Below are 27,583 nucleotides of genomic sequence, written 5' to 3'. Positions count from 1 at the left end.
TAGTAGAAAGTCAGAGAACTATAATCTGTGATTGCTAAACTCGGAATATTCATCTATTTCATATCATTTGCACAGGGTTGAAATGACTCGCGTCATTTTCTCAAAATACGAAAAACGGCAAGACTTGAGTCAATCTGTGTATTGACCCGACTTGTACTCGAGTCATTTCGTATGACTCGGACCAAGTAACATGACTTGAGACTCGGACGGCCAAGACCGACATCGCATTGTAATTTCAAAGAATAGTTAAGTTACCACACTATTGGTACGGTAGCCTATTTCAACTAGTAGTACTGGTACTTGAAAATGCAACAAGATACTTTTAAAAGCGAGGAAAATTAGTATATTATGAATGCGAAGCATTTTTTAACTGAATAATCAAGAAATTAAAATCCATGCAAATCATTAGATCGACCTTTGTCAGTATCTTTGACTTATATATATTGATGTGATGTCAATAAGAACCATTCGCATGAATCTTTAATGAATTCGGTTGCACTGATAGTTATTGCACTTTGAATAATCAACAGCACATTAACCGCACAAGGTAAATTCGCAGCAATTTCACAATTTAAGGTTTGAGATCTAAATAACTATACATATCCATACTGGATGATAGTATTGTCTTTACCACTTGCTGAAGTTCAACAAGTCAGACAAATTATAATAATATAGATGCATTAATTCTTCCTACTACATTTATTTAGATAATAGCTCTTTTTACCTTGGTACAAGCTCTAAAGAAGTCAATTGGAGTAACTTGTGTAGTAGCGTTGGTCTCTTTTCCAAATAAATACCGACTCAGCGATTCCACCAGAACATGCAATGTCACTGCCATCACTAATCTATGGTACAGTACCCAACTTGAAATATTTGAAATCAAGTGGTTATTAGGTCAAGTTTTTGCAACTTTCTTCAACAGCTTTCCAAATACTCAGAATTTATGTAGTAAGATGTTTTAAGCTGTTTGTAGAAATTTTATAGTGGGAACTTTTTGTAAATTTTCATGCAACTTTACAAGTACTGCGCAAAATATAAAAGAGTGACTAATTTTCTTTGCTTTGCATAACAAAGCTGTGTGATGGATTAGCTGCATCTCAACGCTATCTATGCCGCAACCGTTGGCTTGCAAGCTAGAAGCTCAACAACCACAGCCAAGTAGTATTTGGACTCTGAAAATTAGCCTACAGTAATTAAAATCCATCAATTAAAGTTGCAATAATATAGCTGTTGGGTTGTGCACCGGAACCTTTTGGGCATCACCACATACACTTATAATTTTATAAAACTCATACATGAATGCAACTTTATACTGGAAACTTTTTTTGAAATTAAAAGCAACTTTCTCACAATTTTAGTGCAAAAAAACTTGCCCTACATCGATCCCCATCAGTCATGAGATTCAGTAAAATCGAAGCTTTTTGTTTTTAAATCAGGATAATCTAGCAAGAACATTATGCAAGATAACATCAGTGCTTAGTCAGAGTATCTGATATTCTGTGGTGCAGAGCTCTTTCAAAGAAACTACAGGAAAGCATACATATTTATAGGGTATCAAACTGTAGAGACTTAAAACACATTCACTAAATATTGAATGCGAAGAAAATAAAGTTCAGTTTATATCAAATCATATTTCCTCCTCATAAGCACGTTAAATGTCTGTATACAGAAAGTTTGGCTCGTTTCCACTGTACAGTTTTCCTGTAGCTGTAGCATTATCAGGAAGCCCAGAAATTAGATTTAAGCATATAGAAACACTTCACTAAGTAGATTACCAACACTTTGCTCTAATTACCGTACCGTAGTCAGCTGGAATAATCTAGTTGCCAGAGTCTCATACGTCATTACCGTAATCTGTGATACGTTGCAAATAGAATTGACTTCTCTGTGAAGTTGAGGAGCTACAACCATCGCTTCGCTTTAGTGATCATTATTTTCAAGAAAAGTTTCTCATTGTGCCGATAAATGCCAGTAAATGCCAGTATGTGTCTCCAAGACTGCAATACTTAATGATCAGTGGCAGCTGAAGCAACCTTATACCAGATTTCTTCATATTACGAATACGCATTACGCATATCTCTATATCTACGGCAATAACAAACCAACTGTATCTGCTACCGACGTAATCCCTGGCTGCACGACTCCTGAGTAAATTGTAAACACGTACAACTAGAAAGACAGTGGCGAATGAGCTGGTGCGTGACATTGAAAAGAAAAAAATCGAGAAAAAATTCACGGCGCCCTTCAGCTATAGATAACTAACCTACGTAGGTTACGTAGGCTAGGTAGGCTAGGCTAGGCTAGGCTACGTAGGTTACGTAGGCTACGTAACCTACGTAGGTTAGTTATCTATACTTCAGCAGAGCTTGTCGGACTCCCAATCTTCGGAATTCGAATCCCTCCGGCTCCGGCTGGTATTTCGAAATTCAGAGTCCGAAAACAACGGTTGGTGAATTTCCTATTCTGATTCATAAATAACCCTGCTTAAATCAAGCCAATTTGTTATATTTCATTGTAAAAATCTAGTCCGGCTACATTCAATATCGCTGCTCCTACGCCGACTTCTGAATCGGATAGTAGCCAGCGCTGCCCTCCTGTCAACAATCAACTATAGATAACTAACCTACGTAGGTTAGTTATCTATAAATCAACATTACTCAACAACGATCAATACCACAAGAATGAGAGACAGACAGACAGAGAGAGAGAGAGAGAGAGAGAGAGAGAGAATCTGTATTTGTCAACCAAGGATGATCGTGATCGAAGAAGTCAGCTAATTTTGAGCATTGAATTTTCTACTTCAAGAGTAGCTGTGCTTGGCATGGATTTAAAACCGCCAGTTCCAAGCACGCTGAATAACGTGCAGTTTTGTATATATAATATCATCATCATCATTATCATCAGCAGTTTATTAAGATTGCTTCCTTTGTCTTTAAAAGCACCACAACATACAATAAAGAGAGAACGGGGTGGAAACGACTTGGAGTAGTCTTCGAAATCAGACACCCGCCGGGGCCTAGATATCAGTAGCATAATACAGAACTAAGTCGATCCTCATATATTTCATATTTTTCATGATTTCATGCGGTAATTCGGGTATGAAAACCAGCATCCGACTTGAAAAGTCACTTCGATAAGTTATTTCATCGAGCTCTTGAGGTCCTTCAACTCTAATGTCACAAATACGTGAATAGATGTCTGGCGCCATTCGTTGTATAATTCGTGTACACTGGCGTAGCCAGGGGGGGGCGAAAGGGGCGGTCGCCCCCCCCCCCCCAAATTTTTTGAAAATTTTCGTAAAATCAATAGATATTAGAGTATTTTGGGGCAAATGTATGCAACCTAAAATTTTTCTTCGCGCTTCGCGCGATTTAGTGACCGTTCATGTCTTGATTTTGTTATCGGTATCACGAAAAAAATTATTCCGCAAATACCCATTATTGAATTTAGCTGCATTCTCAATTATGAGAATACAACAGTACCAGTAGATACACCAGAGTAGCCCGAGGTCGTTGGGTTGATTGAGTCTGTAGGAGTGTCAGTTCAGTATGAGGGTTGGGAACGGTTAGCTCCGGCAACTTCCGTTCCGGGACACACGAAGATATATAAAGTATGCTACATGCTACTCCGCAAAGTGCGCTCCCAAAATGATTGACCACCATAAAACCGACCCATGTATTCCGAAGCCTTCGATATAGATTTTCGGGTGCTTAAATGGCTGGCGCCGAATGATCCTGTCCCTGCAATCAGACCCCTCCAACATAAACGCAACTGGCACAGGAAAATATCACCACTTCCCGTTAAAAATTACTAATTTGAAATTGAACGAGTCTGATCAAAGGTGTGTTTTAATTGGGTCTGGTATGTATCAGCGATTTCAATCTTTAAAGTAGCGTCAATCTCTAGCAGAGGTTACGAACAAACCGTGCTTCAACGAAGTAATAAAAATGGACACCACTTGCTCATATAGACGTACCAATATTATTGATCAAATTCTTTCATTTATTCAAAAAATATTTCCGCTCCGCGCGACTAGGGCCGAAATTCATACTGATTGTTCATCACTTTATGTCAGCGATTTGCGCTCATCCGTGCAACGACCGCCTAATAAGCTATAGTTGGCGTGTTGGTGTGGTGTGTGTGTGTGTGTGTGGTTGGTGTTGGTGTGCGTGCGTCTAAGAATCGTATGTATAAAGGGTAGTGATGAAATTGTCTATGGCAGGATGTACGGTTCTGAGAGATGTTTCCACGGTAGAGCTCCCCTAAAGTCATAATCTCCCACCCCAAACAAAATAAAAATAAATTGTTTTTCTGGCTACGACCTTGCGTGTGCTCGATCTCTTGAGTGGTGACAGCTTTCTACGCAAGTCATGAAGTAACAGCAATAAATGACACCTGTCCCGTCCGGCGTCCACCCTCTAGAACAGGGGCGGCCAACCCGTGGCCCGCGAGAAGGTTTAGAGAGGCCCGCGGGTTAATTCTCGAAATTACTAGTATTATCAAAAAATAAATCACCAAAACCGAATAACTAAAATTTGATTAGCCTGACCGCGAAATTTGGGATTTTGCCGACTAAAATATAAGTTCTGAGTTCCGACGCATTGGCGTAGCCAGGGGCCAGCCACATTTTTCGCAAATCGTCGTATATGACTATATAATGTACAATATTTCGCGCGGCTAGGTTGGGGATCCACACCAAGTCTTCATGTCATAATTGTTATTGATTTTGATGCGTATTAATATAAGTATTGTTTTCAACGTTACCTATTATCCGGTACGCTCCTATCGGAAGACTAAAAAAGGTCATCAACATTCAAGTGGCCCGCGCAATGGTTCGTAAGTCTCATGTGGCCCTTTGGTCACCCTGCTCTAGAAACTCTAACTAGTCTTGCCGTGTGGTATGAACATATAGCTCAAGATGTATAATTAATTGTCCCCTGAATGTTTGATTACACCACTTCTATCAGCCCTGCCGGCAAATCTGATAATGAAAACGTATTTACAATATGCAAAGACCAATATAATGAACCAATTTCATTCATTAACCATAAAAAAATTTTCGCGCTTGGCGCGAAAGTTTTGTTGTTCTGGTTTTCCACAGTCATCGTTTGATCACATCCGTCTGTGGAATATATATAACGATCGCCCCAGATGTTGTGTTATTCATCTAATAAGCGCCCAAGTCCATCGATTTTACCTTTATTTTCCCTTATCTTTAAGGATGGGGGGGCATTTACGTCATCGAATTTTTCGCCCCCCCCAAATATTTTTTCTGGCTACGCCCTTGTTCGTGTATTATAGGCTATTGCCTGTCAATTTAGACGTAAGCCCGAGATAGATGGAGTGAGTATTTTTATCGCCAAATACACATAGTTTCACTGTACTATTCTATTTTGTGACCAACTGTCAAAATTTACGACCAGAAAGCTGCCGAATGACATATTTTGAGATCCGGAAAATGGGGTATTTTTTACATCTCACAAAACTTATAAAATTGGAAGAGGTAACGAGTCATTTGACAATTATTACTAGAAATACTGCTGTGTGCTGGCTAAAATGGGTCATTTTTTCAACTCGGTTCCAGAAAGACCCGCTCTAACATATATTTACTGTTGTATGTTGACTGGTTAGTAACCATCAACATTCAAGATTCAAGGAAAGTGGAATACAGTTCTGTTCTGCGTATCCCACGATGATACCCTATTGTTATATAGCCTACCTAACCTGCAGACAGATGATTGTGAGTGAAAGTCCTTTATTATTACTCAGATGACGCGAACTTAAAGAGGAACGAGAAAACAATACACCAATTATTAGAACTGGGTTATATCACACCTATGAGTTAACCAACGCGCATCATTAAAAATATGCAGGCATCGTTTATATCCCTCTCGTAATTGCGATTGTCTGCGTTTCACTGGGTGAGCTTCCTGGCTTCCTGGAAATCGGTTGATATAATGACCAACGAGTAAACAAACACGCGATCACTAAAAGTGAGGTCACATCATGCAAATGACCCTATTGATCCGATTGATCCGCAAAACTACAGTCAATGTAAGCTCAGCAAATTGTCACTGTAAATGTACTGCAATTGATAGAAAATGGGTGCAAGTTGGGTTGCTCATAGAATCATTATAATCGGGATTACACCTGCATGAAAAGTCCCTATCTATAAGTATAATCATCGGAGTTGGGATGTTCATGAAGTTGCTTCACAACCAGAGTTGTAACCAATAAGTCACAACTCACAAGGTTCCGAGCCAAAGTTAATCTCCCTTTTACAGTTTTGACTCGAGTCAAGTCAAGTCATCAGTTTCAATTCACCACCGAGTCAAGTCCGAGTCCAAGTCACAGGGTTGTAATGACTCGAGTCCGACTCGAGTCACGTCTTTCTGATGACTCGGCTTGACTCGAGTCATTTTCTCAATATGCGGAAATGACTCGACTCGAGTCAATCTGTGTATTGACTCGACTTGGACTCGAAATGATTGCGTATGACTCGAGCCAAGTCATATGACTCGAGACCCAGACGGCCAATACCGACATTTCATTGTAATTTCGAAGAAAAGTAAAGCAAACACACTCTTGGGATTTCGTCTATTGGTGATTGAAAATGCGACCAGAAACTGTTAAAGGCGAGAAAAACTATATAGTATATATTATAAATGCGAACCATTCGATAGCACTAAACAGAGTTATAAAAAGTGGATTTAGCAACACTTCAACTGAAGACTGAGTAGTCAACACAATGACTTGGACTCGGACTCGAGTCATAATGCCATGACTCGGACTCGTCCGCCTGTTCGCTGACTTGGACTCGGACTTGACTCGGTGATGAATTGAAAATGACTCGACTTGACTCGAGTCAAAACTATAATAATAGTGAGATTCGAGAGAGATTCCCTATACCCTGTGCCATTGTTTTGTGAAATCGGACAGTACATTCTAGGTCCTTGCTAAATATAATCAGATCTCATTACAGTAGGCAATGTTGGTACTTGAGTCGAAGTAGAATTAACGACGAGCATAGAAAACTGTTATGGGGCGGTATGGAAGTATAGTCTTAAAATCATTACCACTTGACTATGCAAGTCGGCGAAACCTACTTCAGTAGCCTACTCCGAAAAAGTAGAAGTACTTTTGCTGACCACCTCTGGTTATAAATATGTAATTACTAATGAAGGATAATAAATTCCATTACAATGGTCGTTTTTCTGCATTGAGGGGATTTTGTTACTATATAAACCGTGGGATTGTTTTCCTGTAGCATGCAATCCAAGTTGTAAAACGTTAGACAGCTAGTGTTTGGAACGTGTTTTCCTGAGTCAAGCAACTTCGATTGATATCAACTATATCAGACGCGGTTCCACGTATTTTATAACCGATATCAGTGAGCTGGCTCCCTCAAAATTACCGCCAACACATCGAGTGAGATGTGATACGATATTGCCCCGAAAAAAATCTTTTTAGAATAATTGCATCCAAATCACCAGGCTTATACACAATAATAACGAACTATGTACTACAACGCCATGACGTGTCTACCAAGTATGCCTACTCGCAAACCCCAAATGCTGGTAAGTCTGTCAGTCAGTCAGTTTTTATTAATATTTTCATCATTTCAAAACATCACAAGACTGCCATACAATGAAAAGATAGGAAGGTGTCGAAACAACTTGGAGTATAGCCTTTAAGATCATACACCCACCTTAGCCTAGGCGAAGTAAAGAAGAGGCATGCACACTGAATGAAAAGTAATGCAGAGAATATAAGACGCAATCGACAAAATGAGGGGGCATGTGGAGGAGGGCGATGTTAGGTCGTGGTCCGGTAATCTTGAAGGCTGGATAGTATTGATTTAGAAGAACTTGCTTGTATTTCGACTTGAATGCGGACATGCTCGACGACTGTCGGATAGCCGGCGAGATGCTGTTCCACAATTGGGGTCCGGCATACTTGATAGAGCAATACGTTTTCTTGTATTCCGTCCTGATCATATGGTAGTTGTTCTTCGTTGACGCGCGTGTGCTGCACTTGTGCGCTTTTGACTCCGAAGGGAAGTAGCCGTTGACATTTGAGGGACATTGACCGCAATGGAACTGATACATAAACTTGGCAATTTCTAGCTTCCTCATATCTTCTATGCTTAGAACACCAAATCTTTTGAGAAGCGATTTGTCAGTTGCACATCCAGGCCCCCGAGGGGCTTTGGCAATGATACGAATTATTCGATGTTGAATTGCAGTGGGTCAATCGTATTCTTGCAGGCAGCACCCCAACAAAGAATTCCGTATTGTAACTTTGATAGGAATAGAGTGTTGAAGAGTACCAACAGCACCCTCACTGGTCTGTAACATTGTTTCTATCTCCGCGGTTTCATGTATTGTGTAGTAGGAAATAGCTCAAGACTATATGCGAAGCACCTTAATTGTGCTGCTGAGCCAGTTTTTCGTTGTCATTTCGGCTGTTTTAATTTATTTATTTATTTCAAGTTATTTAACAACTGCGTTATTGCCGGATTCGTCGTTACTTCCAACACGGTTTTGAATTTTTAAAACATTACAAAGCGAAAACTATACATATACATTATGCAGCCTACCATCGGGTTCAGTCGTCTGGAGATGCAAAAACTTATCAGGGTGCAGTTGAAGATACGCAAAATGTATTCATATGTATCAGATATATCTAGATATACCTTTATGTAGATATGAAGAAGTAGAAATGGCAATGGGAAATACTACGGAAATGAAGGCTCAATAGCGAAGTGAGCTTATACACCAAACCAAAGTGTTGTAAGTAGGGTTGCATTTAAAACAAAAATCAATTTAAACAAATATGTTTAAAGCATGTTTTTTCATTAGTCATGACGTCACGAATCGTTAATGGTGACGTCACAGTTGATTGACATTGACAATTGAAAATGAGGGTAAATATGGCTCCTTTGTCGAAAAAGCCTTCCGACTTCTGTCTTAAACTATAGACAACTAACCTCCGTAGACTATGTCGCGTGAAAATCGTCCGTATAGGCTCATACCACATGTTATTTACACATATAATGGCATAATTATACAACTTTTAGAAAAAAAAAAATTTTTTTGTTCTTTTTAAGAGGGAAATGTTTTAAAAAGCTGTTTGACACATGTATTAAACAAACTGTTTTTAAAATACCATTTTTTGAATGCAGCCCTAGTTATAATAATATACAAACGATTTTCCTATTTCATTATAGTCGCCTCTCGGTTAGGAAAACATAAAATCAATCACTGGTAATATGGTGTAGGGAAGACGTATATAAGCACACTATACAATACGCAACTTAACTTCATATGTACACTTGTATATAATGTAGTACATCAGTAGCATATCGTGAACTTCGTCGATCCTTATATGTGTTCATGATCCCATGCGGTAATTCTAGCACGAAAACCATCCTTGTAAGCGTCATTTCGGTAAGTTATATTCTCCATCTCTTGGTTTTCCTCAAACAGCGATTCGTTTTCGATACTGTTCAGTCCCGAGTCATAGCTCATGGCTATATCTTTTACATTACTCTCAGAACCTTGCAAACGCTGGCCAGCGACAGTATCAGGGCGTCCCGGGTTATCACCAAAGAAATTTTGTTCGTCAGCATATAAAGTGCGTCCTGGTTCATGATTATTACCGAGTTCATGGTCTTCAATATTATAATCATCAAGAGATAAGTCAGGGCATTGGTGACGAGATTTTCCTTCAATATTATGTTTTCTGTTCCTTCGCCGCTCCTTTGACTTGGTAATCTCCTGCCAATGTAAGATTGTTATTGCTTGCGGATATATCCTTTTCTAAAGTTGGAATAGTGAAATGAAGACGAAATATTCGGTTGACACTCACCAGGGTATTCGTCAGCAACAGCAGAACCCACTATATAGCCTATTTCTTGTAACTTTAGAATTGAATAGTATAATCATGTATTGAATTGAAATAAGCCCGAATGTTTTTGGCTGACACTCGTCAGGGATAATTGTCAACAACTGGGAGATAATTCCAAATAACTTTGCATATGTGATACGATAGTTGATAAACAATATTATTTTGAATTCTACTTTAGTTGCTGGCGATTGCCCCTGACGAGTATCCGCCACTACTTCTGTTAAGTAGGCCTATACAAAGGATGTGACTACCTTTTTATTATAAATGTATTAAAATCCGGTTGTAAAAGGCTTTCAAACTCACGAGATGATGCGGTGATATTCTGTTGTTTCTTCCCGAGATTATGACGTCGTTTTTCGCAGGCATAGATGGTAACGGGGGTAGTTTGATTACGCTCAAACCATATTTCTCTGAAAATAAGAAATCGATTTTAACAGGCATACGTAATTATAAGGTGATACAAGTAACGTGAGATAGGGTTCATGACTGGTGACAAACTGTCAATAATCGGATTTTGGGAATCAGTGCGTCAATAGCATTTGATTGTAACAAGTTATTGGAAATTCTGAGCTGTTTATGATGAATAGCATTGTCGCAGATGAGACAAGACCCGTTCGTGACTCACCTGACTTTTCGCGCTGTATTTAGGAACAATAAATATGAAAATTGTCGATGTTGGTGAAAAAAAAATGTTCAAATTCAGTCACTCAGAAACATCGACGGAAAATATCATAATAATCGAAGGTTTTCACAATTTTGTCACACTCCCCTGACCGCACGTCACTGGGTGATACGGATAAATGGATGGTGCCGGTGGTACAGTCGCGAGTAGCGATATAAAGCAAATGTCATTACAATTACTAGGGCCCGACCGACCCTCATAAGACCGATATCTAACCCGGAACTTCGCAACTTCTACTTGTGCTAGAGTAGAAAATTACGTTACTTCTACTTCAAGTTCAAGTTTATTCATAAAATTTAATCTCTTCAAAACATCACAAGACAGCAATACAATGAATGATAGGAAGATGCCGAAACGACCAGGAGTAGTCTTTGAGTTCAGATATCCACCTGGGCCTAGGCGATGTAAATCAAATATCAATGACTATTTTGACCACCTTTGCCTGCAAGCTCTAAAAAATAGATCAATATTCTCAATGTATCAGTCACAAATTATATAGCTCCTTGGCTACGTCGTTCAAAGTGGGATATCTACTCGGCAATGTTACCTCTAATTTTTGACGGGTCTGCGCCCACTCACCAACTCACTGCGCAGACCCTTGGAAAACAGTGCGTAGCGACTAAAAAAAGGTCATAACTCCGGATTTTTTGTGCGCAACTTAGATTCTCTGTGCGCAGAGACCGTGAAAGCACTGCGCATTTGCGCACGTGCGAAGCTTAGAGGGAACATTGCTACTCGGCATTATCGACGAACCGATTATAATCGGTATGACTCTTGTTATAATGAATGAACTAACAATTACCAGGTTGGCGTTGTAAGATATCGGACAAAGATCGCGGTTCCAAAACTATTTCCGGTGTCATATCTCCGGCAGCGTGTGGGAAATCATCAGCGTCGTCACAATTTCTATCCAGATCCTTCTGGCACGACGATTCATCCGAGATTGCAGCCATCTTATGAAAAAGGAATGGTGTAATTGATGCGAAATTGTGAAAATTTGAGTTGAATGGGAAGGAGACCTCAACAACAAGCATTTTAAATGAATAAACTTTAGGTTCACAAATCTAAAAAAGATATCTGAAAATTGAATAAATAGTCGAATAATTGAAAATTTGAAATGCCGTCGCGGGCCTCACAAAATGTACTCGCGGGCCTCGTGTTTGAAACCCCTGGCACAGCAATTAAGGAAGGAAAACATATGTGAAATCGACAAAAATCAATGCTGCATGTGTCGGTATATAGGCGAGGTCGATATGTCAGATTGTGTCCGGTAATATTTAGGGCTGACAAACAAGTTTCTACGTGGATTAACAAAATACAAATCATAAAAAGTAACCAGTTTTGCACAATTGTTGAGTGTAAGCGAAAGCATTCTAAAACATACCCACTTGAAGATTCGACTATAAGCGTAGTGCCCGTAGGCAAAACCTGTTTCAGTCCAGGGGTGATCAAAATAGTCAAGAAAACTACTCAAGTAGAAGAAGTAGCGAAGAAAAAAAATATCTGAAAGTAATTAGAACTCAAAGTATGATGCTCGGAATTGAAAATGAAATACATATACCGATCCGAAAAAAGCGGAAATATATTTAATGGCTTTTGTCCATACAGTCTCAATGGTGGTCTGCTAAAACAGGTGTAACGTTAAAAAAATCCAGACTTTCCAGATTAGCAGGACACGTCATTGGCTGCTAGATTACGATATGAGAGGCAATTGCTAGATTGCGAAACATCAGTTTCAAACGTTATGTGAGCCATATTTACTGTGATGAAATATTTGATATGGGCGAAAATGCGGTGTGAGCGGAACCAACCAATCCGGTACCTAAATTATATTCACTGTTACTTTCGTGAAAACATATTTGTCACACCATAACTATTGGGCATGAAGCGCAACCAAATTCCCCGAAATTCCTCAGGCTGTCTTTCGCGTGTGGGGGATTAAACTACTTCCACTTGACAAACTGAAAATAGCGAAAAGTAAGTAAGTAGATCACCAAATATTATGAAGTAGACGTAGAAGTAGAGAAAATCAGATCTACTTGAGCAATTACCAGAAGTAGAGGAAAACTACTCGAGTACTTCCAAAAATAAGAAGTACTTCGTTACTGACCACCTCTGTTCAGTACTATACCAAAGAGTATTGGCACTGCGTTACAGACCACCTCTGGTCCACGCACCTTCGGAGTATATTTTGAATCCTTGTCTGCGGACTGTTCCGAAGTAGAATTACTTGTAGCTGCGAAATCAAAGCTGATGCTGTTTCTGAACTTTCTCAGCCCGGATGCGACGTTGAGTCCGGCGAACGCTCCGGAAAGCCAGGACTGCGATTGACGCCTTCTCTTACGAGCTAAATCCGCTCTCACCTGCGTAGTTTTATGCATAGTAGATAACCATGCAGTTGTCTCTCCACATATGCTAGTCGTCCTTTAATATGGTTAATAAATCAAGGTAAACGTATGATACGATATTGACTGCGTTCGGACAGTGCCTGATGGGACGAACTTTGTCAATGACTAGCTACTGGTAACTTAATACAACCAGATACTCTAATGTTTGCATAGGATTCGGATGAATGCGCTTGGAAAATCGTTGATTAGACGGACTTACCTCAGAGTTACAGACGCAGTGAAAAATGAAGAGGAAAAACCCTTGCAGGGAATTGGTGGTGGCGAATAGGTATTCAAAAAATAGAGTTTCTTCGCTCAGGGATAACAACCCGAAGAGCCAGGTAGTACCGAGTAATGGCGACAGAAAGATACTGCCTTTTACAGCATTTCTGAAAAGTGATAGAACCAAAAATATTTGACTATTTAGAAATCCATATTGCGCTTATTCGCAATCGCAACACAGGAGCCCATATTCACTAAGAGACAGACATGGGGTGATTACTTTATGAATGTAATCGATTGCGATTACGATTACTTCGGAATCACGCGATTACGATTACGATTACAGCAAAATCTGGAAGTAGTCGATTACGATTACGATTACATTTGAAAAGTAATCACGATTACCCACGATTACATTTATTTTTGCTTCTTATAACCTATTTTTGAAGACATATTGGAACACAATATAACTTGCGATGAAAAGACCTCGTGAGAGAACAATTTTGCTCTTAAATGTGACATCATTCGCTTGTTACGTCACTATATACCATATACTTGAAAATTTTTCCTCCCGCTTCGCGATTTCATGTCGCTAGATATCTTGATTTTAATATGCATACCCCTCCCCATCAATAAAATATTACGCATAATTGATAGAATTCGACATTTTGGTGCCGACCACTACCGCGCCACGACACACCAAGACATATGGCTAACATGTGCTACCAAAGAAAGATCTTGGCCGAAACGTCCGTCTAAGCATAGCAATTTACAACGTAGCTACGTTGTAAATTGCTATGGTCTAAGTATATGTGTCCAGCGCCCACTGTCCATTGTCCATAGCGACGCTGAACGGGTGCGACGAATAGTCCTATCGTAACACTAGCCCAGTGGTTCTCAACCTTTTTGACCTCGCACTCTGAACATGAAAAATAGTTCGCGGCACACTAGCACAGTGGTTCCGGACTCTTTTGACTAACGGCACAGGCAAACTACCAGAATACGTGTAGCAGCAACCATAGTCTTACAGCGATGGTCACTGACGAAGTAGGCTATTTATACCTTTTCGGAGCACTCAACTAGGCTTTTCTCTGCTTGAGTTTTCTTTTATCTCAGCGGACATCTCACAAATACGTCTGCGAATGGTATCATTAGACATGGGAATCGTTTACAATTCTTCCCAAAGATTTCTTTACAACTTTATTGCAGACCGGAAGAAGAACTCTCTCCGCTTCCGTGTGAGGTTTTGAATTATCCGCTATCACCTTTGTTACCACATAACTGGCCTAGTGAGATCTCGTTTAAACTTCCGGCTGAGCTTAATTTCATGAGATTGGCTTGGCAATATAAAGTTTGCCCACTACCGCATTGTCGATGTAATTAACCGTCGCATCGAAGAGTCCAATCACGATCGCCACTAACAGATACAGAGGCGTAGAAGTGTATACATGGATGTCAATCGCATTTCCACGCAGACCGTGTATTAGCACCTGTGAGGATAGTATACCTCAATAGTGTTGCTGGCAGCCACCCACAGTTGAATTGTAGTTCCAACAAACCGGAATAATAAACCTCAGCGGCGGAGAAATTTGTAACTGATATAATTTGATTAACTTTATTCTCAATTTTCGAATTTGTCGCCTGCAACATAACGTTGCGCCCTGAGCCTACATTTTACCTCCAGTGCAGGCACGCTACTTAACAATCGCAATCTGAATGGCTATGTTGGTAATTCTAATTTGTAAACGTGAACATCACTTCCAAATGAGTTCATTTCTCGATGGTGAGAATGCCTTCCTAGGTGTTGGAGGTTTATGTAGACTCCTACTCGTCCTCCGATCTTCAAAAGCAGTGTCCTACAAAAAGTGGGGGCCGTGCTATAAGTTGGCATCTCAGGAATCAAAATAAGTAATATCGGCATGGTGTAAAATGATTATCGATGATAAAGACATGGCAAGAATACGACTACAAATAGGAACAGAAAAAGGTCATCAACCTGCGTCATGTCCCTGTTCTGCATCCGGTTCTGATGGGGGTGACAAGTAAAAGGTGAACACTTGGGCCACACGTAAATATCATGGTCCATTTGCCCGAGTTCAATTATCACCGTCCTAAATGCTACTATGCGTGGGCAAACTAGCGTATCACACCCATTGACGGTGGAGGCCCCAGTTTGATTCATGGCAGTACACAGTAGCAAGTTACGAAGAATCGCAGATTTATTAGATTCTCCGCCCCTATACGTTGCTGTGCTCAGAGCGTCTTTACAATACAAAGCCCAGAGAAAGACCCAATCCATGACCTAATAGGGATGTCAGATTGTGATGCTAGATTGAGATACGGTCGCCTCGACATCCTTATATATCATTTCACTGCATCGGATTGTGCATCGCGTGTCGTGATCGGTTAAATTCAATAGAAAAACGAACAATGACACACTCAAAATTTGGAATTTTGTTATACTTCGACATAGCTTACCACATTTGCTCGCGGCACACCTGAACAGTCCAATTGGCACACTAGTGTGCCGCGGCACACCGGTTGAGAACCACTGCACTAGCCCCAGAGGACAATGCAACCCGGTGTACCCATAGAGGAAAATGATACATCCCGTGAAGAAAAGACAATCTGTGTATGCGTCTCACGAAATATGTTTTTCGTTAGTTTAGTCTGCTACGTTTGGACGACTGCAATATCTTTTGACTATAAAGCAGGCGCGAGATTGCCGATTAACAACATGCAACAAAGTAATAATATCAACGGGCCCGTCCTAAGATGTTATAATTATTGATTACACACCGAGTCCATATTGTCTCAAACGTGTCTTTTAGTTGTTGCGACAAGGTCGATCGTAAAAGGTTGGTACAGGGGGAATTGCCCCCAGCCCTACGGGGGCTGCTGTTTCGGTCCAGATTCAGCTACAACGCACGCTAACATGGTGTATAAGCGAATGGCTATGGCGACAGGTTCAAATGTTGAGTAAAGAATTGCGAAATACCGATTGGTGCCTGTTTCAAGCAGGGGCATATGAGAATAAGATAAAGTGAACATAAAATCTGCAATATTGCATAATATTTCTCGCAGTTTAATGATGAACATACGCATTTACGCATGCATATTGCCTACAATCAATTTACCACCTGTATAGCGAACTGCCTTTACTCGCAACAGCAAATACCTGCTGGGTTATGATTTATATCAGCAGTCGGTGATTTGTAACGATTTGATGTGGAAATCGTAATATTTGAGGAGTACAAAATTTCAAACCTTTATCCAGTGAACGCGGTCATAGGCCTACTACTCGCTAAAAACTACGGTAAAACTGCATAATCAAACATCAATAGAAACGTTACATTTGAAACTAGGCAGAGTAGTGGTTATTATTATGCTGTTAGGTGGATATGTATGGAGTATATTGTTAACCTGATATACGGCATGCCGAAGATTCTTACAATCACACGACTATACATATAGCCTTCATTGGATATCTATTTACTATGTGTGGATAATTCGTTGCGTAGTGATCGAAGAGCAAAGCTACTGCTTGTGACGTGATAATTAGCAACGGCGCTTGAAAAGCCGACCTGCTACAAATAAAATGGTATAAGTTCGCACTCTTCCTTGTTCACTGTTCAGTTTCAGTCAAAAAGCAATCGTTCTTTCACCAAGAAATCGATTAGATATGTGAAATAATCGATTACGATTACGATTACTTCGGATTTTTTTCGAATGTAATCGATTGCGATTACGATTACTTGAAAATGATGTAATCGTCGTAATCGATTACGATTACTAATCACGATTACCCCATGTCTGCTAAGAGATATCGTGTAATAAGGGAGAACTCGCATTTGTTACAGCACTACGAAACGGAACTTTAATTCGAATAAATGATGAGAAACTCTAATTGTGAACTATTGTGGGAACTGACGAATCTATATACATACATATATGCATATATATCAATCTATATCTCAACTCGACTAATGCTTTATATTAAGGTTACCATATTTTGGATTCGGGATTACTGGTGTACGAAATTAACTGTACATCAACACAGTGTTAAAATAAACCATTTTTAAACCACTAAAATAAGATTTTCATACAAACCGAAGAAAACATTATAATTAATAATTATTGGAATTAGGTGTGACTTCAGCTGTTCCTTTTTATATGCCAGTTCATAAATGCGAGGCTTCATCGTGGAGAGTGTCATTGCACTTGATCAATCGAAACCCAATAGCGTGACGCCAATTGCCTAATTGCAAATGAGTTTATAAAATTTGAGATAATATCGGCATTTAAAAAGTGCGAGTGGTTTCGATCCAAAATGACCCGCTACATACGTCACTGCACACTACACCATAACAGTGAAAATTCACTACTAATCGGGGCTAATTGCCAGCAGCCAATGATGACCAAGACGGGTTTGTCATCACACCATATGTACGGCTGAAGGTATAGTGTGTGTCTTGACCTCCGGGGAGCCCCTGAGACTGTCACCCCTGGTGGAACCACTGTTGTAGTCATTTGGGAAGGGGAAAACGAGAAAAATCACCTACTCGGGGTGTGATATGGGCTACTATACACTCACTTGACTCGGTCTACTTTCACGCCGTTATGCTGCTGTACCGATTGAATGCCTACAATGACACGAACCACAGATATCAAAATCACGAAATTGATAAAGATAACAAATATGGCTGGCGCTGCGAAAGCCCAAATCGAATTATCAGCAGGCGACAGCCAACATCTAAAAAGAACACGAAAGATAACAGATGATTGAATAGGCCTAATTTGTTTGATGGAAAGCCTCACATGCGATTTCTTCCCAGTTGAACATTTAAAATACCCATCGATATCCCCATGATTACGGCGGGTATGCCCCATCCGGCAATGACGTAATAGCGGACCCACCGACGAGCCGACACGAATACGACCACGACTTGTGAATACAGGAATAAGCCTGGAAATGCAAAATCCATAAAATGGTCGAACAAATACAAAATCACCTGTTATGTGATGTGATATAACTGGCATTATATTCTTGGTTGTCACATAAAAGGTATATAATTCAACTTTCAACATCATGCACACTGTTACGATGTCATATTTAGTGATACTCGCCTCGATTCAGAATGGAATCACTCATGTACTCAATTTCGTGCAGCCCTAGTGGTGGCATCACAAGCCCATGCCTGCGATGATTCATCTACAATTCTGTACACGTATGCAGTCAATAGACACGAGCAATGTACCTTCAATCAGCATCCAAGATAACACTGCCATGTTGGTGTAGTAAAGCAGTATAGTAACGACTACGCAGCTGTAGCGCTCTTTCTGCGCAAATTCTTCAAAAATGAATATGCAATCGGCCGCACCAACAGCTACTCCCAGATTGAAGTGAATCTTCATATTTTCTGTGTGGAATCTATCCGAAAAATGCTGTAATTTTGGATGTCGCGTGAAATTTCTAAGGTCTTACTTCAACATGACGAATGTGATGCACATGATTGTAACTCCCACTAAGGATAAAGTGCATCCAACGTAGGACACGTAGCTAAGCGCTCGGCGGTGGGTTTTGGTAGATTGGTCTCCACTGTCCCTCACAACCATCTAGAAAGTAATATTTCTATAACTTAATCGTTGGATTATATATTTTCATCCGCTCAAGATATACAATGTACAATGCGATACACAAGACACGATCCCATGTAATGAACTGGTTGGAGGATGCAAAACTACCCGTTACTGTCTCATAAATCTAGCATCCATCTCGGCCTATATAGTGCCCGATGTAACATTGTTCGACCATCATCTTTATTCTGCTGTCTTTACTTTAGACCAGGGTCACTTCGACTATTTTGATCGCGGACCACTTTAAGTAACAAAAGGTCCTCAATTTGTGGACAAATCTCGTTTTGAAATGGTAAAGTTATTATTAAACTGATACTATCATAGCATTTCCTAACCTGCAAAAGCACAGCGAAGCTTGTAAGATGGCGACATTCGCATATTGTGTAAGTTTCATTCGTAGATATCAATAAGCAGCCTTCGTCCGACCATCCTCCGGCTGTACCATGACTTCTGCATCATAGTTTAGAAATATACAAGCAGATAAAACGCGTATAAACATAATGTTCTATATATAACAGCATGCAAGCTAACCCTTCGCGCCAAAACACACACGTGCGTGACGTTTCAACGTCTGACGTCATATCGCTACTGTTTCCAAGCGTTTCAGTCGTAAATTCGATCGAGTTCTCAGTTGGTTCCACAAAATTTTCATGTTCTTCGAATCCAACCTTCTTGCCGTGACTGAACGTAATGGTAACCGGGTATTCTTCGAATAGCTCCAGTTGTGGCCGTGGATGTACGCTAGTTGTCAACACAGAGCTAACGATCGAGTATGTGCAGACCTCGGGATCGTCGTGACTGTGGAAAGAGAGATTAAGCGTTAATAGCCTTCGTTTTGAGGTCTTAATTCCGATATTAGCCTCAAACACTGATGTATATTGTGTTTGATGTATCATGCATTCAGGGAAACCACTAAATCGGATACAAAAGCCAGACTTCGACATCGACACTTAGATAATTCTAGTTATCTTGTTGACTAATTAAAGCGAGATGCCGGTAATAGGCCTAATTATAATCTAATTTGTTTAACGCTTCTTTGCTCTAATTCCAATTCTAATCAACTTTTTGGGAAATATTTCTATATGCTCAAATTTTAATTCTATATACTACATTGCACGAAGCGAGCCTAGATTGTTGCGCAGAACATGCCATTCCCATGATTGAGAATGAACTCTCCAGGGTATAGCACGTAATATGCAATAGACGAAGTCAAACATATGAATGTAAGGTTACAGCTTATAATACTGAATAAACGCGAGGATATAACCCTCACCTTTCATATTTCCGTGTTGGAATAATGTCTTCCAGAAGTTTGTACCGAACATGAGTAACCACAGATCGATTCCGTAACACTTCAGTCGGGAGCGAGATTACATCACCGCCCAAAAGAGAATCTTCCTCAATTTGAGCTGTGAAGCAATATAACTTAGCTTTAAATCTTAATAATTTCTATGAATGCTCAAAACTTTAAAAACACAAGCTAATTTATGTCTGACTACGCATTAACAGCAATAGTCATTACTTGATAGAATCAATTACCTTTTCTTGTTCTGCCGAACCTAGGTCGTTTCTTCTGTCGTGGAAAACTGTAATGAGCCTTTTGCTGGTGATCATTCCAAACCCGCGCAATCTTCTCCAGTAATTCAGCTGCGATATTGCTCAAACCTAAGAGCGGCGGCGGTGGCGCCGATTCCCGATAATGCACGATTTCAAACCACATACCTCAAGAAATGAAATCATATAGTTTAGATTAGAGACCGATCGATATTGCATTTTTGCGCCGATACCGATAAAACCAATAACTATAAAACCTTCACAGAAAACAACGATATTTCCAGCCGGTATTAAAAAATATGGCATCTCGCTTAAGACGCAGTTTCAAAACTTCAGAGCTTTTATTTTGAACAGCTTTACAGCCAGCCATTGCTATGATTGGACATGAAATAAACTAGACAGCCCGCATATGAACCCCTGTATATCAACAGTCCCAAAAACTACATCTTGTTTTTTGACTTCGTTCAGATTTACATCAACATAACGGCGTGCTAAACACTTTCGTAATAATTACAGATGTTTCCAAAAGTTTATTGACCCGACAGAGGCCTACCCTATAATCGTGACCGAATACGATATCAATGCATCGAATCATACAATTCCAAATACAGGCAATTTCTACTGGACGAATACTATGTAGTCGCAGCCTTCAAGGTTACCGGACCTCGATTTGACATATCAACCTCGCCTATCGACCCATGTATCCTTCATTTTCATCGCTAGTTTTATGTTATCCCTGATTTCTTTCCGTCCAGTGTGCATGCCTCTTATCGGCTAGGCCAAGGTGGGCGTCTAATTTCAAAGACTTCTCCAAGTCGTTTCGACACCTTCCTATCCTTTCATTGTATTGCAAATTGCAATCTTGTGATGTTTTGAAATGATATTATTATCAATGAACTGACAATAGCTTACCGACATCATCTTCCTCCACAGTAATTGGATTGGAGTCTCCCGGGTCTGATAACAGTCTTGAGCTCACGTCGCGACCAGCCGCTTCCGTTGTCATGACAACCTCCGCTACACCACTGTCCATTGGGTCCTGATCAATATTATATTGATAGTGAAAGAATCTTCCGTATGGGCACACTAGATTTTTCCGTTATAGAGATTTGGAGAGGAAAGTGACCGATTTCAATCCAATTTACAGAACTCTCGTCAATTTGAAGGGTATAGTAATGTCGCTCTGATGAGAGTCAGTCGAAAAATTTCGAGTGTACTTTTACAATATCTCACATTACTGCTATTACTGTTGTATTTTGCATTGTGTAAAACTATAACCTGTTGCAGTCTTTCCCACCCATAGACGTGTTTTGGTCGCATCAAAGCGTCAGTGACGTTCATCAACGCTTCGGCGTATTTTTCTGAGACTTGTCGCGTCGCGTTGGCAACAGGATTCAAGGATACTATTTTCTAAAAATACACGAATCAAGATTGCATGATAATTTTCATCATTTCATAACACTGAACTATTTACTATGAAAGGATTTAGCCAGCCAAATTATTCCAATCTAACCTATGTCCATTGTCCATACTAGGAATAATTTGTCGACAAACCGCTGCCCGTAGCCAAAATGATATGGACAGAACAGTAGTATAGTACTCAAAGTACTCAGCGTTGCTATTTACCCCCACGAGTGTCTGCCGAAAATATTCGGGTTTAATTCAATATGAATATATCACTCAATTAACCTTCAGCATTGAGCTTATAATATCAAGCTCGCCAGAAGATATTGTTTCGTCACCGCTACTGTCGATTTGGTCATCAGAACCAAGATGATTCGTGAATTCTGCGAGAAGGTGAGTCGCCGCGTCCGTGTCTATTTCTGTCAGATTCTGGATTCTTTTCATCTAAAATAGGGAGATCATCAATGCTCTTGATTTTAGAGATTGCAAACCATCTTTAAACAGCTAGATAATTCTATTTGTCTAATTAAACTAGAATTAAGAGATATGTCGGTAACATAATTGTAATTTAATTTTTAAAATGTTTATGCTCTTGTTTTAATTATAATCTAATTTGAAAAAAACTGCGTAGGTATAATTCTAATTCTAGTCTAATTTGAAAAAAAATGTGTGTTTGCCGACTACTATGTCCATTTACACCAGGCCAAGTTTCTTCATTTTCATTCCGTAGCTGCCCACTTGTAGGCTTTTATAAGACACCGCTTACACGGATGAGATGGCGAGGAGGAGCCTAGATAAACCTCCAACATTTAGGTAAGAATTCTGAAGTCGACCCCGGTCGGACTCGAACCCGCAAGCCATTGGTGTTGCAGCTGTGGATTATACCACTACACTGTATCGCTACGTTCTCTTATTGCGATCCGTATCACATTAAACCATTGCAATGTTTGCTGTATTGAGATACCAGTCGGAAACAAAACGTGTACTCGAAGCTTAAGATTTACAAGATATTCAACTCTAGCTTCAACCGTACAATAAGCCAAGGTAACACTTCACCTTCTCTTCCAACACCCGATAACCTTCCGACTTGCGTTCGTAATAAACCCAGCCCTCGCCGGCTTCCGTTAACAGCTTGTGCGCGGGCCCGTACACTCCGACCGGCGCATCCGAGCGAGATTTTTCGTAAATCCCGCACCCGAAAGCGCTTATGCTGTAGCTGAAACTGTCGCATTGAATCCGACTCTCGTTCAGGCATATTTCGGCGCACGCCGTGTGTGTTTCGTTGGTTCGCCAAAAGTTGTATTCCGCTGCAATGGATTGATGAGGATGATGAAAGTTTTGGTAGGAATATATGGAACTATAAATATGTATACAGTTATATATATCCCCCGGTTATGGTAAAGATTACTAAGTAGAGTGCTACTGTAAAGTCGGGCCCCGGTCGGGCGCAACTAGATAGTTTTCAGCATTTCCCTAGCTGATAGATTCGAACCAGAACTATATAGCTGCGCAGTTTGTAGGCTCGTTTGATATTCATGGCGTTTTTACACTAGGCCGATATTCTTTATTTTTGATTCCGTATTTACCGACTTCTAGCACGGTCCACTTCTAGGCTTTTATAGGACACCGCTTACGCGCTACACAGTATTTTCCAAGTTAGACAAGAGTGTTATTGCTACGCATTTTTTTTCTAAATTAGATTAAAATCAAAACTATAGCTACACACTATTTCCAAATTCGACTAGAATTAGGAATTGTAGCTACACAATCTATGTCAAATCTGATTAGCATTACAATTACAGCTACACCGTTTTGTTTTCTAAATTACATTAAAATTAAAATTATAGCTACACCTTTTTTCAAATTAGACTACAGTTAGAATTATTTCTACACAGTTTTTTTCTAAATTCGATTAGAATTAGAATCATAGCTACATCATAGCTACACATTTTTTTCAAATTATTTTAGACTTGCAATCACTGAATTCACGAAAACTAGGAAGTTGAATGAAGACCAATTCGTATCAAAGCAGAATTCCTTCTCATAAGCACAAGAATGGCAAATGTCTGTACAGCAAACCTGGCTCGTTCCGCACTATACAGTTCTCCCGTAGCACTTTCAGGGACACCAGAAATTAGACAAGAAGTAAAATCCAAAGAGTTTTCAGTTGACTTACTCATTCTCATTCCGTCCACTTTGATGAATTCTTCTAAGGCTGAAATATGAACAACGAACATTGTGATAACGATGAGTTCTTATCACACTATTGATATCGCACTTCGAAAGAAATATCGGTATCGGCCATTAGACGTAAAAATATCGGCGATTTCAGTCAATTCACAATATGGTAATTGGGGGGTCTGAGAACTATGATCCATATGCAGTAGGGCTCTTCAAAAATGACTTTTTTCTCAAATCGTACCGGCTACTTGATAAAATTGTTAGGTTACCTAATTTAAGCCTACACACAATATTTAGTTCAATTCCAGCCAGTAACCGCTTTGCTACAGGAGAATAAATTTTCTATTTATTATATAAATATATATATATATAATAAAAAATTTGAAAATCTTCTGTTCACCCAATGAAAGTGTTAGGCTGTCTATAGAAACGATGCTCAACAAATTTGGTTCAATTCCAACCAGTGGAAGCGGAGTTATTGCCGTCGAGAAATTTGGATTTGAATAAAATAGTATTTACGGTGACCGATTCTTCGTTTATTTATTATAGTTGTGCTCACCGTAAATACTATTTTATTCAAATTCAAATTTTTTGACGCAATAACTTCGCTTCCACCGGTTGGAATTGAACCAAATTTGTTGAGCATCGTTTCTATAGACAGCCTAACACTTTCATGGGGTGAACAGAAAATTTTCAAATTTTTCATTATTTATTTTTATATAATAAATAGAAACTTATTTCTCCTGTAGCAAAGAGGTTACTGGCTGGAATTGAACCAAATTTTGTGTGTACGCTTACATTAGGTAACCTAACAATTTTATCAAGTAGCCAGTACGATTTGAGAAAAAAAGTCATTTTTGAATAGCCCTAATATGCAGCCTTTCTTATTTCATGTCCAAGCATAGCAATAGCTGTTCAAAAAATGCGCTGAGATATTGGAAATGCGCCTGACTATAGACGCCATGTCTTTTGGATATCGGCGGAATATATCGGGGTGAAAGTTCGAGTTATCTGACATCGGTAAGGCTCTATTTTAAACGGTGACCGAACAGTAGACGATCCCATCCCAACTCTAGAATTGACATTCTTATTTGCAAGCCTTGACCTACTTACGCGATTAGCGACTCCTTTGTGACAAAACACAAAAGCTTGAACACTCGTTTAGAGTCATTTATCATCAGGTGACATGCCAGCATTTGACTTCGAGTGATTTTTGAAGAATCTTGACGACAATCAAGACTCACTGAAATTAATTGTGATTGCGACATCACGTTAAAGCAATCGTTTATCGGTCGTCGTAAACGTGATATCAGACTCCAGTAAAAAAAAATTCAAGTAGTTTCAGTTACAGCCATCAAGCTCACCACAGACACAAGCTAGCGATATTATGGAAAGAAGTCTGAGAAATGGTTTATTTGAAAGGTCATTTTAATCCTCATCATCGATTTGTACTTTTACAAGCTTGTATAAACTATTGGGTTTTCAAAATGCGCAACTAGAACTAGGACTACTTGCTTTTCACAACTCTTCACTCTCCACTAGAACTAGCACTAGAACTAGCAACTAGGGATGGTGTGAACGCGAGGTTCACGTTCGTGTTCTGTGTGTGAGCCTCAGGAATTTAGAGGTTCGGGTTCACAAACGAACCTTGGTAGGTTCTGCACTGTGAACCTTTTTCATATATTACAATTTTCTCTTCATTATAACATCTTCGGTTGAAATCTATTGCATTGAAACTACGGGCCACTCTATACACGACGGTGGCAGCATCAAAATAATCAACACTAATCGAGCATGCACCTTGACATTGTCAAAATCTAGCAGGTGTACGGGTCAATCTTGACTTCGTGTTTATTGTATCATAAAAACCAAATCGGTGCGATTGGGATGTTGGCTACTGCCGTATAACTTGTTAATGCGGTAATATCGGTACCAAGTATAGATGCCCGTTTTACACTCTGCTCAATATCAGCGTAGCAATACTCAGACGCCGAATACATTGTCCGGTCTGGCCTAGACCGTTAAGCCGTAAGCTTATATTCCCTTGCATGTCCTTGTCGAAATTGCTGGCAAAGCGACGGAAGATATTGATTTTATGGGATTATCATATCATTTGTGTTATGTTCGTGCATTTTACGTTGATATCGTTTGTCTAGGATTAGTAATTACCGCCAATCATTATTTCCTCGTGTGTCGTGCTTCGTATTTATACCCTGTATTCTGTTGTCTACTCGTCTTTCGTTAAACTGAACTCTGGGTCGTGTCGCCTGTTATTCTGCTGTATAATATACTGATTTCATATTGAAACCTCGTCGTATGAGTTATTGTTCAAACAAGATCAAGAACATAACAAATTGATTGCCCCAGTCGTTACTTTTCGCGTATTCCCGTAAATTTGGACTTCAGCATTGTGGCATTATGTGACCCGAGTCAGCGCTAGGTATCGTGTACTGTACGTACAATAATATAGGCTATCACGTCACTGAAATGTAGGGTTGGAATTAGCAATATGACGTCACGTGACGTCATAGGTTTGCGTTCGCGTTCACACAGAACCTTTCAAAAAGGTTCGCGTTCACACGAACCTGAAGTTTTCGGGGATCACTTCACACCATCCCCACTAGCGACCCTTTAAATATCCGCCACATACCAACTAAATCACAGCAAATAGTTTATATTTCATCGTAATAGGATTGGCTTTCCACGTGAACATCCAGAACAGGCCGGGTTTGCTGTGGCTGCAAAAACACAGCGCAACAGAACACCGGTATCGTGATACACGCCAAACGACGACAAGTGTTTACTCGGTAACTCAATTTTCAAATACACAGTTACAATTAGAACCGCGCTCACTTTTCAAAATCCACAACTAGAACTAGGGATCTACCAACAAAATTGTAGTTGGTCGATCGTACTAGGATAGTAAAGTTAGTACAAGTCTGTTGACGATGCGAAGGATCCGTTAGGTTAGTGCAGTATTTCTCGACCTTTTCAACCTCGCGGCACCATTTGAACATGAAAAATAGTTCGCGGCACATTGGCACAGTGGAAAATAGTTCGCGGTAAGCATATATCATATTTACTAGTCATTGATCGAGTAGGGTACATATTATAATCGAGTATTGCAATGCGGTAAAATATATATTGAAGGTATTACCATCTTCAATTTCTCGTTCATTCATTAATCCACAAACTCGAATTCCTATCAGCTGCGTCATCACCTATAACGATAAAAGCGGGAGTTGGTTGGAATTCTACAAGCACAATCATAATACGAGTTAAACCCCAACAATAAATTCTCGTTACATAGCCCATATATGACATAATCACTTACAATTATCAGTTTCCACACTTTGTTTGTAAACTCAATATTCCTCATCACACTCCTTTGCTTCTCCTTTACTTCATAGCGTTGTCAATGATTCAACATACGCAATAAGTACGATCGGCATATATTATGTCGGTCTGCTATTAGTGCGATCACAGCTATAAGTTATAAAGATATAAACGTATATTTCCTGGATGTGCTCTACAATGATGGTACAATAAAAGCGCTCCCAACTCCTCGAAATAATCTAATATGGATTACAAACCACATGGCCATTGA

At 39.7% G+C, this 27,583-nt stretch overlaps 4 protein-coding genes across 10 annotated transcripts in view; 1 reads left to right on the top strand and 3 right to left on the bottom strand.

The window, feature by feature from the left end:
* LOC145454803 (cGMP-dependent 3',5'-cyclic phosphodiesterase-like) overlaps positions 1 to 1,302 on the bottom strand; it is a 46,231-nt gene extending 44,929 nt beyond the window's left edge. For 2 of the 6 annotated variants that reach the window (XM_080332788.1, XM_080332787.1), the window contains exon 1: positions 725 to 1,302. In XM_080332788.1, coding sequence (XP_080188914.1) covers positions 725 to 838 — 114 coding nt within the window. In that variant the 5' untranslated portion in view covers positions 839 to 1,302. The remainder of the gene's footprint in view (positions 1 to 724) is intronic. The other 4 variants (XM_080332789.1, XM_080332790.1, XM_080332791.1 and 1 more) reach the window with 4 other exon arrangements.
* Positions 1 to 27,583, top strand: part of LOC145454808 (solute carrier family 15 member 2-like) — a 383,011-nt gene that overhangs the window by 110,619 nt on the left and 244,809 nt on the right. The window lies entirely within an intron of this gene.
* The window catches only part of LOC145454817 (glycine amidinotransferase, mitochondrial-like), a 73,854-nt gene that overhangs the window by 2,107 nt on the left and 44,164 nt on the right, over positions 1 to 27,583 (bottom strand). The window lies entirely within an intron of this gene.
* LOC145454131 (uncharacterized) lies at positions 7,586 to 27,446 on the bottom strand. Its single transcript, XM_080332154.1, has 20 exons — positions 27,311 to 27,446; positions 27,134 to 27,197; positions 23,972 to 24,010; positions 22,852 to 23,102; positions 22,081 to 22,239; positions 21,670 to 21,801; positions 21,304 to 21,430; positions 20,377 to 20,559; positions 20,111 to 20,246; positions 19,369 to 19,635; positions 19,173 to 19,287; positions 18,686 to 18,816; positions 18,459 to 18,631; positions 18,019 to 18,166; positions 17,795 to 17,953; positions 13,199 to 13,367; positions 12,769 to 12,954; positions 11,394 to 11,544; positions 10,213 to 10,319; positions 7,586 to 9,779 (listed from the first exon to the last, which is right to left on the bottom strand). Exons 1-20 carry the CDS (start codon positions 27,353 to 27,355, stop codon positions 9,384 to 9,386), a joined length of 3,138 nt encoding a protein of 1,045 aa, XP_080188280.1. The 5' UTR covers positions 27,356 to 27,446; the 3' UTR covers positions 7,586 to 9,383.

This window comes from Botryllus schlosseri, chromosome 13 (genome assembly GCF_051294905.1).
Source record: "Botryllus schlosseri isolate E-star chromosome 13, Bs_hap1, whole genome shotgun sequence".
Classification (NCBI taxonomy): domain Eukaryota; kingdom Metazoa; phylum Chordata; class Ascidiacea; order Stolidobranchia; family Styelidae; genus Botryllus; species Botryllus schlosseri.
This window is presented reverse-complemented; position numbering and strand designations above follow the sequence as displayed.